The sequence below is a fragment of the Chiloscyllium plagiosum genome, chromosome 11 (genome assembly GCF_004010195.1).
Source record: "Chiloscyllium plagiosum isolate BGI_BamShark_2017 chromosome 11, ASM401019v2, whole genome shotgun sequence".
NCBI classification, from domain to species: Eukaryota; Metazoa; Chordata; class Chondrichthyes; order Orectolobiformes; family Hemiscylliidae; genus Chiloscyllium; species Chiloscyllium plagiosum.
This window is the reverse complement of record NC_057720.1, coordinates 32608955-32623782: the sequence shown is the minus strand read 5'-3', so window position 1 is coordinate 32623782 and position 14828 is coordinate 32608955. Positions and strand designations below refer to the sequence as shown.

Here is a 14828-nt window from a genome sequence, read left to right as displayed (position 1 = left end):
AAAGAATTAGATTTAATGCATTTTCAAAGTGGGCCACAGATAAATCGGCTTAAATCACCACTATTATCATAACCAATAGTATTCAAGCAATTATGATTTTTGTTATTCTATAAAGAAATTAATAATAGTTTTGAAGATTGCAGGTTGATTACCAAAATGCCTACACTTCAAATCATTGTTTGTTTCATTTAGGTGTCTTTCGAGATATATTCATACAGAAGGGAAAATTCAGATTAGTTAAATTTGGAGACAGGACTCAAGAATGTCAAAAACAATAGGTTTCAGTGTGGCTTTGGCTGTAGTTTATAAGCAGGACTACAAATTAGACAAATTGTTAGTACCTTAAACAATGTCTGACAAACCCTATAAGAAAATGGAAGATCAAACACTAACAACTACTAAGAATGAAAGCAGAATTCTAGAAAAGAAAGGACCCTTAAACTGTTATATCGTGTATATGTACGTATTATATGGTTGGAGCAAAACTGGTCAGGTTGTTTGAGCTGAAAGCCCAAATAACTATTCACAAGGTATGGTGGGTCATGGGTCCAAGTTTGCAATTTCTCACAGGCATAATTATTTTTATTGGGCTAGGAAGGGTGGCACTGCAAAAGCAATATTGGCAATACAGAAATATGAAAAGTGTTATTCTTCTTGAGCAGGACATCACTAATAAACTCATATAAACAGTACAACTAAATGGAAAGGTGCACAAAATTAAACAAAACCTCAATTGCAATGATCAATGAAAGCTGTACTGCAATTAATAGAATCATTCATTGCCTGCTGGTTAACACCAAGATGCCTGACATTTATAAAGCAGAAGAAAAGTTAAAGCTGCCCTGATGGCTGAACTGATAAATGGACTGGTTAGTGAGTTATTTACACCAAGATGTTGGTCCACTTTCTGTGTTAAATTAGCTAAGATCAATGGGAGGCTTTCATAATTCATCCCAGCTCCTCTCAGTTAATGAAGGAATTACAATGAATTCTCCTTAAACTGGCAGTTTAGTCTAACTGGCCTCTACCAGAGCTCATGGTTCATCTATGCATCCTCCCATTGTACTTTATCTCACCCTATCAACATTTACTTTTATTTCTTTCTCCCTCATGTACTAATCCAGCTTCCCCTTAAAGGCATCTAATTATTCTACCCAACCTGATCATGTGGTAGCAGGTTCCACATTTTCATCCTTCTCTAGTAAAACATCTTCTGAATTCCTTACTGGATGTATTTGTGACTACCTTATAATTTTAGACCTTAGTTTCAGACTGCCCCGCAAGTGGAAACATCTATCTACCCTGAAAAATTTTAAAGATCTCCATTAGGCCATCATTCAGGTTTTTTTTTGCTTTTTTCAATTCCTTATAGACTTTTGACTCAGATAGCTTTTCAGCAAGCTCTGCATGTGTGCATGTGGATAAGGACAGAATCAAGTGTAACTATGGCCATCATGTCTAATAGCTTATTCTCACCCAACTGTCACATTTCACACATTGAAGAGCAATCATATGGATAGGGTATTTAAAGGCATCTACTGAAGCACACCTTACCAACGAGTCAACACTCTGAGAAGGAAAAATAAATTTTAGTATTGTCTCCTCCATAATTCAACAGCACTGAGATTAATTTGACTACTCCCACCATGGCCTTGGCCGGTACCAATTAACTCAACACAGACCAGGATTGAAGCTGGAACCTTGCTATTCTGTACGACTCAACTACTGTGTCTGGTATTCAATGTTCAGAAGGCTTGCTATAATTGCTCTAAATGCCCAATAATTGGTAACAGCTCATCTATTTGAAATTGCATTCTGTAATCCTCATCACAATGCCTGACTTTAACTTCATGTTACTCCACATGCTCTTAATAGTCTGGCCCACAGGCTAAGTCACACTGTAATTACAGTACACTTGGCTAGATTGCTCACGATATCATTGTTGGAGGAGATAGGGTGAAAAATCATTTTATACTATGGCAGGTAGCTGTCTTTATGAACTCTTGAACTTGTGTTTGAAAAAAAGATGACATTTTAAAAAAAAAGAATTCAGTTTAGGTCACTAAACTAAATTTTAACAACATTACAGTACAATCTGGGCGTCCCCATACACAAGCCTGTGAGAAAAGCAAACTGCTGTGGTAACCATGGTAATTTGTTGAAACTGGTAAAACATCTTTCATGGTAAAGACCTAAAGATGTACAGGTTAGGTAGGTCGGGTGCATTAGTCAGGGTTTAAATGTAGGGGAATGGGTCTGCATGGGTTACTCTTCGGAGGGTCAGTGTGGACGTGTTGGGCCGAAGGGCCTGTTTCCAAACTGTAGGGATTCTATTCTATGTAACTAGGTACTTGCATAGAAAGAAAGTTGTGATGGAATGGTGGTGGGGTGTGCAGGGTAAAGGAATGATGTGGTGGCAGAATTTTAATCTATATAAACTATTAAGTTTTAAAAAGAGTAGCAGCAAAATAATCAAGCAATCATCACTTATCTGAACCCAAAGATACAAAAACTCTCTTCATTGTACACAGACTACATATCTTACCATTCATTAGAACTCTGCCTCTGAATTTTCTGGTGCTTTACACAGTATATCATACAGAAGTATACAGTACATCATTAAATAGGTTTGTTTTGTTTTTTAGTATTAAAATATATTTAAACGGCAACTTAATATTTTAATATAAATTTCCTGTCTCTGTCATGAAGTTTATGTACATAGGCAGTTTTACACGTTTCTTGAGCTGAAGGACATCGGGATGTGGAGGGAATGTTAGCATTCTTTGGTTGCCACTTGCATGTGAGGCGACCTGCAGATAAGGTGAACATTAAAGGTATCGTTAACATAAAGCCAAGAACAAACGTTATAACCTATGTTTATGATCAGCATCATCACTTATTATGTTAATCAGAGTTTCACCATCTAAAATCAGTGAAATTATAATGTCCAAACAAATTATGTTATTCTCTTAACTAACCACAGATTTACAAAGAGAAAAAAGTTAAAATACTGTCTCCTTTTCTCTTGAATCCCTATTATTGGAATCAGGATTATTTGATTGCTGTTAAAGTGTACATTTAATCATTTTTAAAGTGTAAGTTTGAAGTTATTGAAAAATTCTATTGTTTTGTTTAGAGGCAAACTTTCCTGTGCATTTTCATCAGCAAGGAAATCTTTCTTCGATTCTGATTAAGTTGCACTTCAACTGACTTTAACACCGTGCTGACAGGACATAGGCAGAGGGACAAATGCCGTCAGCGAAACTAAAAAAGACCAAATACAAACTAAAATATACAAACTAAAAACAGATATAAAGACTGAATCAGTATATAACATCAGTCAGAGTACATCAAGAAACCTTTTTCTTTGGCCAGCTGCCTCACTTGACTGAGCAACTATACCCAGTGATTCATTAAGCCAAACAGACTAGGAAGCCGCCTGATTTGATAAGAGGTCCAATAATGCTGAGCGAGCTGATCCACCTGACAATGACCTCTTGTGGGGTTCAGATGCTGGATTGCTTTGAGGTTTCAGGACACACTTGCAACTCCATGAAGGAAGTACACAGTATGTAGCTGAACAGGAGACTTTACATCAGGAGGAGATTCTAAGGGGGAACTGATGCCTTTCCAAAATGTAGCAAATACAGTTTAGATAGATGCTTTCAGCCTGGGATTTTAAAAACTCTGTCCTATCTGGCCTGTTCAGCTGATGACCATTAAGCTTAATGAAGCCATGAGCCCAGAACCTTGAAAGGAATGGTTACTGACAATGTTGTCACAATCACAAGAAACAACTGAGACCTCTCCCTCTGAGGAGGGAGCTTGTGGACAGGACTCAGTACACGCTAGATGTACATGCAATCCAATATTGTACATCCTGCAAGAACATCAGAATCATTAAACACTGAGGAGCACTGGTGTAGTTTGTTTTCTATAGTGTGACTCTCACCCCTCCATGAAAAATGCAGCAAACCATCACGAAGATGGGAGAAAGCAGATCATTGTTGGATATACCAGGAAAGTCAATGAGAAATGGTGACATAATATATAAAAAAAGTAGGAAGAAAAAGGTGTGGTCAGCAAATATATTAAATATGATACTTAAGGTCAAAATAAATTCTGATTCTGTGCTTGAATTTTTATTGTGGAGCATTTCCACTAAAAAGAAAGAAAAAACTCACCTAATGCCTTCTTGAGGCTTCTCTGCTCCTTACTTCACATTCAACATCCTGTAGTTCAAAAATCTCCACTTTGGAGTCTGTTGTTTTCTGATGATTCACATATGAGGAGGTTATGTGCGGTTCCTCGAAGCAGTCTGACTCACTGTCCTCGAACCCTTCATGTGTGTACCCTTTAAATGTCTGTGGTACACCCGGGTGCACAGCCAGTGTCACTGATGCTGTGGCAGTCACCGTAGTGAAAGGGTTGCTTGATCCAGGCACACTGGTTGAGTATGCTGGAAGTGTAGTCCTCGGATGGTGAGTCCTGTTGTTCCGAGACCTGTGTTGACCCCTAGAGGAATTGACAGGTTGGATAGATTGAACAGCACTCCTACTGTGCAGACCACTATTAGAGATGTATCCCCCTTCTCCTGTTGCTTGTTGTAAGTCTTTAGGTTCTTGCCAGGCTAGTTGAGAACTAACAGAATCCACAGTAGGTTGAGGTTGTCCTTTTGAGTTTATGTGACTCTTCCTTGAAGAGGAATCATTAAGCTCTTTGTATGGTTTCACAATCTGTTGGAGAAAATCAAAAGTAATATTGTCTGCATATTTGTTTTCAACAAATCTTTCACATTTTAAGAATTACTGTATCAGATTTGTTTTAGTTATTCATAGGACAATCTAGAAAATGCAATTTTTATTACCCATCCCTAATTTACTTGAAGTGCTCATGGTGAGCTGGCAGCCTAGCATTGCAAGCAGTTGTCTAAAGTATTATAAAGGCCTTAAAAGCTTACACCTTATCAGATATTAGGGATGCGGATGTCGATGTTGACTCTGCATAGGGAACCTGAAAGACAGTGATACTAAGATACTTAACCTTGTGAAGACAGCACTAAAGGCTGATGTTTTATTATTTAATAATTATTCAAAGTAAAATACATGATTGGTTACTTCAAGAGAAATTTCCCCACACTAGCATCCAATGGTACATCCTAGCCATTCTTCCATCCCTACCCTCATACATATAATTCACAGGAACAGGTTTGGAATGTAACCCACACCTTTTATAGCAAGGTTACCAAGCATATAGATATCTTTGGATATCAGCAATTGTTCATACTAAGACAGAGCAGTGCCATAGCTGAGGGGAGGATGAGATAGAGAAGTACTCAGGCCATTTTTGCTTTACCAACCCCCAAAATATTGGCTAGTAGGTCTTTCACTCAACAATCAGCTTGAGTAGAAATACATTTTTCTGAATCCAATATTTTCTTTATTTATTGTTCACGGAAAGCTAGGTCAGCATTTATTGCCTATCTCTAGATGCCCATGAGAAGGTGGTGGTGAGCTACTTTCTTGAATTAATATAATCCAAGCTGTATAAATACACCCTCAAAGCTGTTACTGACAGCAGATGTGGACTAATAAATATGGGACATAAGAATAAATCAATATCATTGTCATCATGGTTTTTATGTGTATAGTCGAGAGAGTAAGATACTTTGTTAATCCTGTTCCAGAGAAGGGAAGAAAATTAAATTCTATTTTGCTCTTTTACTAAAGGCCATGCCAATATCATTAACTAATTGATGTCAAAAGGCCAATGACAAACTGATAGTGCTTTGAATGACAAAAAAAAGCACTTACTGTGACTCGTGGGAAGTTAGGATCGCTTCCCGACTCCACCAGTATCCGTGAGTGGGTTGGTGGGATGATGTATGCACTCTGGTCAAAGTGCGGCAGGTCCTCCTCGCTGATCCCAGACGCTGTGGTCTCTGAGTAATATTCTGAATCCGAGGATTCAGAAAACATACTTTGCTGACGTGGAAATGAACGGACATAGAAGCCATGATGATTCATGGGTGGTGGAATTGGCTCGGGTGAAGGAGTTGGCAAACGACTGCCTCGATCTGCAGGTGTAATCTATTTACAAAGGATTGAAAAGATTAATGAAGGAAAATAAACTTTGGCCTATGTGTTTACCATTCTTCAGCGAGATTGGTGACACAGACGTCTCTGGACCCCTGATTATGCTCCATGTCTGATTAATATTTATTTTTAGATACACATCTGTCTTACTCCTGAAAAAGGTGCTGGGAGCGGGGTCTGGCAGTGGTGGTGGTAGGGGTGGGGACAAAGGGAGGTGTTAAGTGGCACAGTAAGTTTATCTGGTGAAACTTCCCTTCTTGCATGACATTAGGTTTCAGTTGAATGCCTTAGAAACACAGAAAATAGGTGCAGGAGTAGGCCATTTGGCCCTTCAAGCCTGCACCACCATTTAGTATGATCATGGCTGATCATACAATCCCAGTATTCCACAGGTTCACAACTCTCTGAGTGAAGAAATTCTTCTTCATTTCAGTCCTAAATGGCTTACCCCTTATTCTTAGACTATGACCTCTAGTTCTGGAGCTTGCAAAGTGTGAAAGGTTTAAGGAAAGTCAACCCCAACATCGCAAAACAAGTGCAGCCAAAATATGTGATCAAGGTTTCTATTTATGGAACTGCAAGAGACTATGCGAGAGTGCTCCAAGCACAACACTCCACAATGACAATGTAGCACTTGGGAAATGAGCAGTATTGGGAATTTGCACCTATATCCCATCAATGATGGGTACTTTGCATCGGAATACTACAAATTCCAAGCCTCCTCTTAATCCAGTTGTATGTTAACAAGACTGTAGTAGCCTGTTAACATTTTACTCAAGGAAAGGTGATCAAGTCAGTCATTGCACGTTCTAAATAATCATTATGGCAGTATATTATTTGCAGAATAATAGATATAGTAGTCTGAAGTGATTACAGATAGTAATGTTAACACAGCTTTCATATTGTGTGCAAAATAATGGATACCTGGGAATGGATTATGAGGTTTTAGTCTAATTAAGGGGTTCAGATAAGATCACAAACTAGGAAAGTCTAGTGAACCCCAAGATTAAAATTTTGGTCTTCAGTTACTCAATCCAACTGCTGTGCTGATGGTGCAGATTCACAACAAACATGAATTTGTAACTCATATTAAAAGGGCCTGCTTCCAATTATATTAATTATCTTTACAGGGTGAAGCTCTTGTTACACAAAATTCAGTTTTGAATGCAGGAGAACTTAAATCTTGTTAATAAAATGCAAACATGCTTTTAAAATCAATTTGTATTTCCTGTATGGGAAATACCTAAGTTCGAATAGAGTCAATAGCATAGGACTCTAGGATAAGGTAGCACAGAAGAGTAAATCTAAAACTTAGAAAAGGCACAAACCGTATTATTGAAAGTGTTTCATCTGAGTTTGTTCTTACAATGGAGCTGTTGACAGATTGGGTTAATTGGAATATATTATGTTGTGTTATACTGAGTGAAAAATCAATGTACCTACTGCTGTAGTGAGGGGCATGGGCTACATTAGATGTGAGGTGGCACCACAGAATATAATACTATACAGTACACAGTTTCTCTATTGAAGAAAGAGCCATAAAGAATGTTTGTCAAGCCGAGGATTTGTCAAGGAAAACTGTGTTTATGTCAGATTGTGTTCTTTGTGAAGGGGATAATAAATTGTCAAAAAAGAAATTCCTAATTTCAAGCAATTCCTAATTGAGAGATAGCTTTTCAGACACAAATCTTGAAGCAGGGAGTTTGTGCCTCCATCATTAGGAAAATAAGCTTCCTGCATTTAACTCTCTGCGCACCCAGTCAAATGAAACCCGCTATTACTGATTAGGGTAAGTCTGGAGCCGATGCAGAGCAGATGGAAATGTCCAAGCCCCTGAGGTAAATGAGCCTTGTATATTTAGTTTGAAGCACTAGTGAGATCCAAACACATCATTTATCTTCGCTGCCTTTTCTATCCATTGCTATTTAGGTCAATAAAGTAAGGAGTTGTTATGCTATAGTGTGAAAGTGGCTTGAAAACCTAGCAGAAGGTGGGGCAAGCCAGTGAAAAACAAATACTGACTATAAAAAAATTAACCCAGTTTCTGTAGTATTGACAGTATGAGTTTTGCCAATATATGCCACTGTGGAAGAATCATACTGTGAACACTGACCTCCAGTACTCAGACTGGGGACAGGGTCTGGATACATCTGGCGCAGTAAAGCGAAGGGGTTTGGGAGTGCACCTTAACATCCACAGTAGGGCTTTTAAATTTCTCTTCTGAAACCTACTGGGGAGGTTGGAGTTAAAGTCTACCGTGAGATAGTGCTTGTCACAATAAATCACTAACCCAATTAATTAAGAATTATGTTTCAAGGTTGGCTAATTCTGTCAATAGACCTAAGAAGGTTCAATAAATCAAGACTTTGCTCTGCTTACCTCTGCAGGGGGTCCAACAACGGACAGCAAAACTGGAAGTAGAACGAGACCATTAAGGATACCCAAAACTGTTAGTATGGTCAAAACAGCAAAGAAGTACCTGCAAATGAAGAACAAGAATTTACATTGTGACCACTCATTCGACTTAATTTTATTATTCTGATCAGACTTTATGTTCAATAAGGTTAGCCACAAATCTGGTCGTTCCAAGCCAAGGTTATCTAGCATCCCCAAAGTCAAAAGTACTCAGCAGCAAAGTCATACATGGGTTTTTAGAGGCAGAGCGAGGGTGTAACCATTACAATTTTGTAAGGGAATTAATTAATGCCAAAGATAACAAACTATATGAATTGAATAGAAGTTATCTCTGGTTTAGTATACAAGGGAGCAGGGAAACAGCTGAAGTAACTAAATGGCTCGCATTAATCTGCCTGGCAACTGAACAGAAAACTAAGCTCACATTGTGTGGTTCATAGGGACACAAGAAAAAAGGAAGCTGCTGATTTCTGTCCATATTGACTAAAGTGAACACCAGCTCCTTAGGATGTGAAGCTATGTTTCAAACAACATGGGGCTGTTACCACCTCTAACTCCAATCTACTATAAACATTCTGCCTCCTCCCTCTGAATGTTCTGTACTCAGATCTTTTAACTGTGCAATGTGCAACTAGGTGGCATATCCCAAGGCCATCTATGAGTTACATCTCCTGCTGTGTAAGTAAATTGGTAAAGGTTGTGAACCATTATGGCCAATTTCCTGTTTCGGGCCTGTTGGTCTGAAGGCATACATTAATTACAGCGCAAAAGGCCTCCACAGAAACTCCTAACTGTACTTGGAAGAATTAAGGCATTTGGCTCGATTTCAAGTGGAATTCCTCAGCAGAGGACTTAGCCCTATTCCCAGTGGCAGGCTCATCTATCATTACGGTCCTGGCACTTCCTGAACTGTGTGAGTATATGTGTGTGTGAGAGAAGGACAGAAACTTGGTTCTATATGCAAGAAAACTCAAGTATCTTCATAGTATACCATCTTCATGCACAGAACCCAAGGTTAACTACTACTCCTTTGAAGGGATCTTCATTTCAAACCTTGTTAGTGATGCAAGGAGGGGTCTGGTATCATATTTGACCCATGGATTTGTACCGTCACTATGACAGGCCACTACCATTTTCTTAAAACTATACAGCTTTATCTTTGCCTCCACTCATCTACCACTGAAAACCTCATCCATAACTTTGCTACCTTTAGACTTGATTATTCCAAAGTATTCCTGATCAGCCTCCCACATTACACCCTGCACAGACTTGAGGTCATCGGAAATTGTTGTGCCTGTGTCCTAATACATACCAAGTTTCTGTCACCTTTGTGCTCACTTACATATCTCCTGGTTCAGCAATTCCAGAAGTTTTGAAATTCTCATTCTTGTTTTCAAATACTACCACGGCTTTTCATCCCTTTTCGACCTCTAGCCTCATCCAGACTGACAACCATCTGCATTAGCTGCACTTTTTCAATTCTGGTTGCTCAATCAACCTCGGTTTAAATCAGCCCATCACTGGTGCCATGTCTTTAGTTGTCTGGGACTTAAACACTGCACTTTCCCTCCTTAAACCAATTCACCTTACTTTCCAAGGCTAATTTTGGAAAAAAAAGGAATAAGCTTGAAATTAAATAGCACCTTACAAAATCTTGGGTCCTTCTACTTGTAATGGAGGAAAACACAGCATCTAATTTGTGCTCATTACAATCTCACAAATATGAAAAATCATATAATTTATTCTTGGTGATGCTTGATTGAGGGATAAATGTTAACTGAGAACTTTATTACTTTTCTTTGAAATGTAGAGTTGTAGAGATGTACAGCATGGAAACCCTTCGGTCCAACCCGTCCATGCCGACCAGATATCCCAACCCAATCTAGTCCCACCTGCCAGCACCTGGCCCATATCCCTCCAAACCCTTCCTATTCATATACCCATCCAAATGTCTCTTAAATGTTGCAATTGTACCAGTCTCCACCACTTCCTCTGGCAGTTCAGTCCATACACGTACCACCCTCTGCGTGAAAAAGTTGCCCCTTAGGTCTCTTTTATATCTTTCCCCTCTCACCCTAAACCCATACCCTCTAGTTCTGGACTCCCCGACCCCAGGGAAAAGACTTTGTCTATTTATCCTACCCATACCCCTCATAATTTTGTAAACCTCTATAAGGTCACCCCTCAGCCTCCGATGTTCCAGGGAAAACAGCCCCAGCCTGTTCAGCCTCTCCCTGTAGCTCAGAGCCTCCAACCCTGGCAACATCCTTGTAAATCTCTTTTGAACCCTTTCAAGTTTCACAACATCTTTCCGATAGGAAGGCGATCAGAATTGCACGCAATATTCCAACAATGGCCTAACCAATGTCCTGTACAGCCGCAACATGACCTCCCAACTCCTGTACTCAATACTCTGACCAATAAAGGAAAGCATACCAAATGCCTTCTTCACTATCCTATCTATCTGCGACTCCACTTTCAAGGAGCTATGAACCTGCACTCCAAGGTCTCTTTGTTCAGCAACACTCCCTAGGACCTTACCATTAAGTGTTTTAGTCCTGCTAAGATTTTGGGATCTTTTGCATCTATCTGTGAAGAAAGGTCAACCAGAGGCTCTATTTAATACCTCACCAGAAAAAGAGATGAAATAAAGCCAATGGTGAATTTTATATTCTTTTTATTGCTTGGTTTAATATTGATTTCAATGTACCTTTACTTAAGAACACTTAATCATTTAAAATGCGCAGTAGTCTAGAGAACAGCAATTGCCACAAACCAGAAACTTGAGCACAGCTGCAGAACAGCAGTAAGCTTTCTACTCGTCTTTTCTGCTTTAAAGCCTCTGAGCCCCATGTGTGCAGCGGAAGGCCAAGTGTTTATTTAACAGCACACTAAGATAAGCAACAATATGCATTGGTTGGAATTCACAGGAATGGCACGCAACTCTGATGGAGCATCAGGATCTGTCTCCCCGCCTCACTGAAAACAATTTTTTTTTTGGCTTGTGAGTTTCCACTGTGGCTTGGTTCTGTTTACATACGTTTGGGGGAGCAGCAGGCTCTTGTATTACCATTTGTTAAAGGGGCCTTTGCATCTCATGCGGGATTTGTTTTTGGGCAAAGGCCAGTGGTATCAGCAGAAAATACCCTTTTGAAGCCATTGCTTATGAGGCTGGGTAATTTCTATCGCTAATTTCATGAAAAGCATTGGTCACAGCAGAATGAACCCAATGTACATGCCCCACTCTTTGTGCCAATCTCCTTCTCACCTTGTTTTTAAAACAAGTATAGTTGTGGTCCTGGATTCCAAGACTGCTGATAAATCATTTAGCAGAAGATTCCTGCTGATAATGCTGAAAAACAAATTCAGCTACTCTCCTTTTTGAGCCAAATACAACTCTCTCAAATTTTACTGTCTCCCTCATTTGCTGCCAGAACATTCACCAGATTGAATTTTCCACATTGCTGGGTTTTGTAATGAGAGCTGCCTCAGTGTTTGCCTTTTGCTAATTCTAAGTAGAAAGGGACGTAGATATTTTGCCTTAGCCTGTTGCCACACCCCTGAGTCCTCCCACAATTTTGATCAAATTTGGAGAATAATCGTAGTGCAACGACTTTCCCTCAGACTCTTAAGGCTTAGTCAGTTTAATTAGCTGTGACTCCCAGAGGGGCCTTTCCTACAATATTTAATCTATTTGCACTGCCCTTTCCTGGTGAATATGGGGTCAACAAAATTTGGCAAAAGTGGCAACTGAACATGCTGGTTGATATCCCCCACACCAAGAAAAAAACTGAAGCCTTGATTGCCACCCTCTTTTTGCCCTTCATAACAAGAGGGGCCCTCCTATTACTGCAATCAGACAGGCAACCATCTTCTATTTATTTTACTTAAGCCAACAGTCTGAAAATCAATCGGTTGGCCTGTTGTACAGGACCTCCATGTAGGCAGCATGTCAGAATCTCGTTGTTTATCCTTTCTGTAATCTTTTCCATTCTGAGGATGGCTTGCTGAAAAATGCAGAGTTTGTTCAGCTGTTTATGGTGCATGCACCAAAGAAGAAATATTTACAACAACTTCTTTACACTAACCCACGCTATCTGACTGGCTCTCTAAACAAGACCTCCCTGACTGAAAGTCTACCTTGTGGTTCATTTAGTTCAATGTTTAGAAGAAAAATGACAGTTTGGACTTGCAAAATAGATTCCCTGTTTCTCATTATTCCTAAATGATACCGAGGGCAGAATATATTTTCCTGTTTTTCTATAAACATGTAACTTTCACAATCCTTCTCTCTGAAAAGCAGAGATAGCCCACTTCTTTGCCCTGCTCCTCTACAAAGTACCACTCTGTGTGCAGACTCACATTCAAGTTTTCATTGTCCATCTTCTCCCAATATGATAGTACAAATAACTCATTTTAATCCATTCATCAGGAACTTCAAACACCTTCTACTCCTGTGCAATACAGCCAACACAAGCTCAGGATTTTACTTGGTTCTAACACTTATTTTGTGACCGGTCAACTGATTTACTTGCACTCTTGTGAATAAATTGTGTTATTACTGAACTAATGGGTTTCATCACATGACAGAATCTATGGTTTTCATGTTTGATTCTGTTTGCGATATATGGATCCACATCCTGTCGGTCATGGTTCAGTGGTAGCACTCTTGCTTATAAGTCAGAAAGTGTGCATTCGTGCTCCACATCAGAGTCTTCATGCATAGCCCAGGCTGGTACTCCACAGCTGTAATGAGGGAGTACAGTGCTATTGGAGGAGCTGTCGGTTGGCTGAGACAGTGAACATATGCCGCGTCTGCGTTCTTGGGGAGCTGTTTAAAAAAAAGCCCTGTGGCACTACATCATATAATAGTAGTGGTGTTCTCCCTGGTGCCCCTCAAGTGACACGGAAAGCAGATTACTTCATTTCTGCTTGTGGGGCTGTGTGCAAATTGGTTATTACGTTTTCTATATTCCAACATTTCAAAAGTGCTTCACTGGCTGTTAAGGCTTTGGAATGTCCTGAGGTCATGACAAGTCTTTCTTACATGGAACATGCTGTGACTGACGAATGCTGCATTTTGGAAAATATGGATGCGGGAAGATATGACAATCAAATAATCTTTGTTTTGTTTCTGCTATTGCTTTATATCCAAAGATCATAATTGAAATTTCTCTTTGGCAAGGGAAGTGGAATAGTTTCAACCTTTCAAGCGTATATCCATGACAGCTAGATGGTGTTAAAGCCTGGGACTGAAGTGACAAATTTCACCTGGTTTTAGATCTCTCCCTCCCCAATGTGCCGGCCTTCAGCAATTATAAATGCTGGGTTCCATTTAGCTTAATGGAGCAGAAAGTCCCAATAAAATGAGATGCTGCCCAGTCTCTGGCCCAGAAAATGTCTGTCCTTTAAGGGATGGTGCAAACTAAGTTCCTTACAAAATATGCCAGATTATCTCTGTCCATCATTTTATAGTAAGTTCTACCAGAGTTAGAGCCGTGCCCCAGGGAATGTTGGCCTCCATGAGTCACTAGCCACTGAAGCTGATCTGACAAATCACTGTAAAGTAGAATTGTCAGCCCTACTTAATGGTATGGTTCTAGGAAAAAAGGAAGCACATTGAGGAGGAAGAGGTAAAGAACTAAAGATAGTTTAGCATTTATTTTGTGATTGCCTTTTAAATTTTCTACATTATTTAAAATCTCACGAGTTCCATTTTACTCAAAGCAATGGTTTTGGCACTTAAAACATTCATCCTGGTCCCCTCCGGAAGCCAGCATGTTAAAGTATAACTTCTGCTCTGGGAGTACTTATGGACTGGATATCTACTCAGTGTCATAGGTTACATCAATCAAATGAATAGGAACGACAGCTGAGTATCACCCTTACAGCGAGTGATGACAAGTCTTAAAGCACTATTACAGATGGGCATCAAATCTGCTACATACACTGGAGGCAGCATCAGCACCTCAGCAATTCTACTGTGGGTATTTGTTATACCTTTAGCAAGATTTAAAGAATGCAGTTTATTAAAGTTGACATTTGAAGAATATTTAACCTGAAATGATAAATACAAAGCTGTATTCAACTGTAGTGCTGAAGTAGGTTGAGGTGCTCTATTAGTTTGATCTTATGTCACTTCGAGGGTAAGGAATATTTCAGCAATTACATCACTTCTTTGAATCATGTACGTCTTTCAAAGTAAAAAGCTATTTTACCATCTTAGCTACCATCTCCAATAACACAACCATTCCAGAGATAAGAGTTACTGTAGATAGGCCATTCCAAAGCCTGGGGAAGCTGAATGTCACAGCCATT

At 39.5% G+C, this 14828-nt stretch overlaps 1 protein-coding gene across 1 annotated transcript in view; it reads right to left on the bottom strand.

The window, feature by feature from the left end:
- Window positions 1-2265: 2265 nt before the first annotated feature.
- The window catches only part of ptch2 (patched 2), a 107419-nt gene continuing 94856 nt past the window's right edge, over window positions 2266-14828 (bottom strand). Inside the window, exons 21-24 of the mRNA XM_043699052.1 lie at window positions 8475-8574; window positions 5814-6089; window positions 4185-4736; window positions 2266-2810 (exon numbers count right to left, since the gene is read on the bottom strand). Of these exons, the coding sequence (XP_043554987.1) occupies window positions 4185-4736; window positions 5814-6089; window positions 8475-8574 (928 nt within the window). The 3' untranslated portion in view covers window positions 2266-2810. The remainder of the gene's footprint in view (window positions 2811-4184; window positions 4737-5813; window positions 6090-8474; window positions 8575-14828) is intronic.